At 39.1% G+C, this 3,801-nt stretch overlaps 1 protein-coding gene across 1 annotated transcript; it reads left to right on the forward strand.

Moving 5' to 3' along the window:
- The first annotated feature begins 1,111 nt into the window (after positions 1–1,111).
- On the forward strand, positions 1,112–1,820 carry FGFBP1 (fibroblast growth factor binding protein 1). Its single transcript, XM_056855852.1, has one exon. The coding sequence runs from the start codon at positions 1,112–1,114 to the stop codon at positions 1,808–1,810; it is 699 nt and encodes a 232-aa protein (XP_056711830.1). The 3' UTR covers positions 1,811–1,820.
- Positions 1,821–3,801: the final 1,981 nt, after the last annotated feature.

The raw sequence follows: 3,801 nt of genomic DNA on the forward strand, positions 1-3,801 counted from the left end.
TGTTTATGTAAAGAGGAGCATGCTGAATCTTTAGAACATGTTGTTTTTGACTGTTGGTTTTCTTTTATTGTTCCTATAATGAAGGGCTCTCCAGGGAAGGATAGAATGTTTTACCTTTATAGTATGTTATCAGATAAGAACCAGGAAATGGTTTTTAAGGTGGCAAAATTTGGCTGGCTGGTCTTAAAGATCAGAAAACTTTGGTCTACACAGGTTCAAGAAGGATCATAAGCAGATATATCTTCTTTTAGTCATCTTCATTTATTTTAGCATTATTTTATTTTATATTTCAGTGATGATGAATGATTATCAATCATATGGAGTTTGATTGAAGACATAATATTTATATTTACAACCTATGTTACACTTTTAATTCTATGTATTTAATAGCATTCTGGTTTAGGACTATAATAAATATTTACTTACTTACCAGCAAATTTTGCAGCAGCAAAACAGATTATGCATCAGCAGAGGGGTTTATGGGACAACTTAAGGAGGCAAACTTATTTCAAATGTGCATGTCTTTTATTTCACTTGTGTGGTACGTTTTCATTTTTCTACATTGTATCTACATAGCATCTTATTTAAAATACTTCTATTCCCAGGCCGTGCATGATTATTGGGATGTAAATCCAAGTGAGTTCAATGGGATTTATTCCTAAGTGAGTGTCACAGGATTGCAGCCTTTCGTGATTATTCAGAGGTCCATGTTTGAGGCAGGAAGCTAGACGTTGTTGGCTGTAATTTCATGATCTAAGAAGCAACCAAGTAACAAAGATTGTGGCGGATTAATGCATGAGAGTAGCCATTTTCTTCACTTGGAAGTTGTCAGAATATATTTACTAATTTTAAAAATGAGATAACAGTGTTGCAAAATACAGTTTTAAAATGAGTTTAATTTATGGAGTCCTAAATGCCATTGCCTTGAAGGCGGTGTGAGGCACTCTTTTAGGGTCTCTGCTGGTAAGCTATGAATCACTATGTTGATGCCCACAGCTTACATTTAGCTTAAATTAATTTAAGGACTAAGAATTCATGTGAACAACAGGGAGAAAATCTTTACAAGTTTCATTTGTGTTTCCAAAACAGGTTGTCAAAGGAACGAGGAACCATGAAGATCAGATGCCTTGCTCTTCTGTGCACACTGATTGTGTTCTCTCAGATAGTACACACTGACTGTAAAAGACAGAAAGAGAGAAAGAAGGGGCAAACAAACACAGGTGAAGGTGGAAGGCTAGAGTCCAGTTCCAATCCCCAGAATGGAAAGGGTCAGAATGGCCGAGGACAGAAAGGCGCCCATAAAGGCAAGTTTATCAGCAAAGAGAAGTCTCAGTGCACCTGGACACTGAGTGAAAGAGAGACAGCTACCTTGAAAATAGATTGCAAGGAAAAGGACCACAACGTCTCCTGTGTATTTTCAGGCAACCCTTCCACCTGCCCACAGTTTTCAGAAAATAGGAATGCCTTCTGGAAGCAAATTACCAGGTCTCTGAAGAAGAAGAAGAACATCTGTGAGGACCCAAAAGGTATCCTGAAGTCTCAGATCTGCAAGAAGGGACCTGCCAGCGCTCACCTTAGATGGGTGACCTCACACAATTCCCAACAAGGGAAGCCAGTTCTCCATGAAAGGGAGACCTTGCCAGCGACAGCAACAGCTGTTGAAAATCGACTAGAACAGGGATCCAGAGACTGTGTTGAAGATATAGATTATATTGATCAGGGTAAAGTGGCTGAACAATACTGCTCAGACTCATGGCTATCTCTCTGTAAGTTTTTTGTTACGATGATACAAGATAAAAAGTGTAAGTAAAATACAAAACTGTTGGGAGCAAATTCATGCTGTACAAGCAACTTGTCTCAGATAGCGCAAGGGTCCGAGGTTGAAACCATTGTAAATAGTCCTTTGATTCATTATAGCTCTGGTGAGCAAACAGTTTTGGTCCACTTTGAGGAACAGAATGATCCCTCACCCCGTTCCCAAATTGAATTGCTGGCAAATCCCATAATACTACTCCCCACCGCCACCACCATTTTGCCAACTGTGTGTGTAGGGGATCAGATTATACAACTGAGTGGGCCAGATTTAACCCAGGAATAGCTAGCTATAGATTCCTGCATCAACGTGTGTATGTAAGAGGTAAAGTGTCAAAGCAAGCATTTAAATATTTATTTTTTCAAAGGTTCCCCGCTCCCCCCAGGAGACACTGGCTACTGTTTGCCAAAACTGCTATACATTTTATTTTCCTACAGAGTGAAAATGATTTATAAGAATGCTATGCAATTATTGCCTTTGGATGTTACAAACTCTCTTTTTCCCCTCTCCTGACATTTCTTACCAAAGCATTGCTATGCACTTTTTGATACTTTTGACTTTGGAATTGCTAAAAATAAAGTTGTTTGCCTTTTAAAGCTTACTGTGTTCATCTGATATGATACTGTGTTTATCTGATATTGTGGGTATATAATCTAATACCCAGCTCTGACATTTCTCTCTCCTTGTCATGTTCAAGTTGACTAAGAGACAGAATCCTGAGCTGAGGCTCAGTTGCCTATACACACACACATCTATGTTAATAGTATTCAGGGGTCCCATTTTAGATTTCAAGATGGTAGAGAGTTTGTGATATTCAGCAAGCTCTTTGGAGACACAGGGCGAGGGAGCAGTATATCTGATAAGGTTTTATTGATAAAACTCACACACTTTATAAAAAGAATGGCGATATTCTTTAAAGAATAATTTACATAATTTAAAATGGCCCTTTTTTAAAGTGAAGGGATTTTGTGCATATAATGAGCACAAAGATCTTTTTACCAGACAATCGAATATTCATTAGTGTGGCTAACCTATGAGTTGCTAGACCTACAGGTTCTCCTGAAGAATTTTCAGTTGATTGAGATCCCTTTTTTTTTAGCCCAAGCAGAAAAAAAAGGTCATTTGTCCCAGGGTCTGTATAACCGAGCTCCAGTTAGGGATTGGAACTTGAGTCTCACCAGTCCATCACTTTCTTCAGAGCACCATTAATTCTTCTAGTGCTCATTAACAGAACTGTTATCTTCCTCAACAAACTATACTTCCCAGGACACTTCCAGGAAATGTCATTATATACATAATTTTGACCTTGACCCTGAAATGCAGATCAAAACATTCACACAATGGGGCCAGGGATAGACTGGAGGGGTGTGTTTCTAAAGGGCAACTGCAGAAAAAAAATCTAAAGAGTGGGGTAAAAAAATTGGAGTGTCCCCCCCAAAAAAACTGGATAACTTTAGAAAATGCCAACCAAGATCTTGTGCAGCTGTTACAGTCAGCATTATGTGGGTGACTAGCAAGAGAGGCATTGCAGTGAGGAGAGAAAAAATGGTGGTGGGAGGTTCGAAGGAATACAGTGGTAGAGAAAGTGGTGACTGGAAAAGTGGCAGTGGGGGTGGGATTTCCTCTCCCCACTCGCTTGTAACTGACATAATTTTATAGTGTTGAAATGTGCATTTGTTTCTTATAAAGCCAAGATAAAGCCTTCTGAAGTCTTGCCCTCAAATCATGACTTCCTTTAGCAAGAGAAAACGCCCATACATTTTTACTGAGGCTGTTGCCAATAATTTACAAAGAACGACTGTAGCCACCCTTCACACACATCGCAGCCTACCCAGAGAAGGAAGATACAGATTCAGACATAAAATGAATGTTGTAAAGAGGCATACCAAGTGATAGTGATCCTAAATCATAGAGTTTTTTAGCCCCTCCTCCCAACTTGAAGGTAACAAAATAGAAAAGATGGACAAAAGCCAGCTCCATCAGAAAGG

Source organism: Euleptes europaea, chromosome 9 (genome assembly GCF_029931775.1).
Source record: "Euleptes europaea isolate rEulEur1 chromosome 9, rEulEur1.hap1, whole genome shotgun sequence".
In the NCBI taxonomy this organism is placed as follows: Eukaryota; Metazoa; Chordata; class Lepidosauria; order Squamata; family Sphaerodactylidae; genus Euleptes; species Euleptes europaea.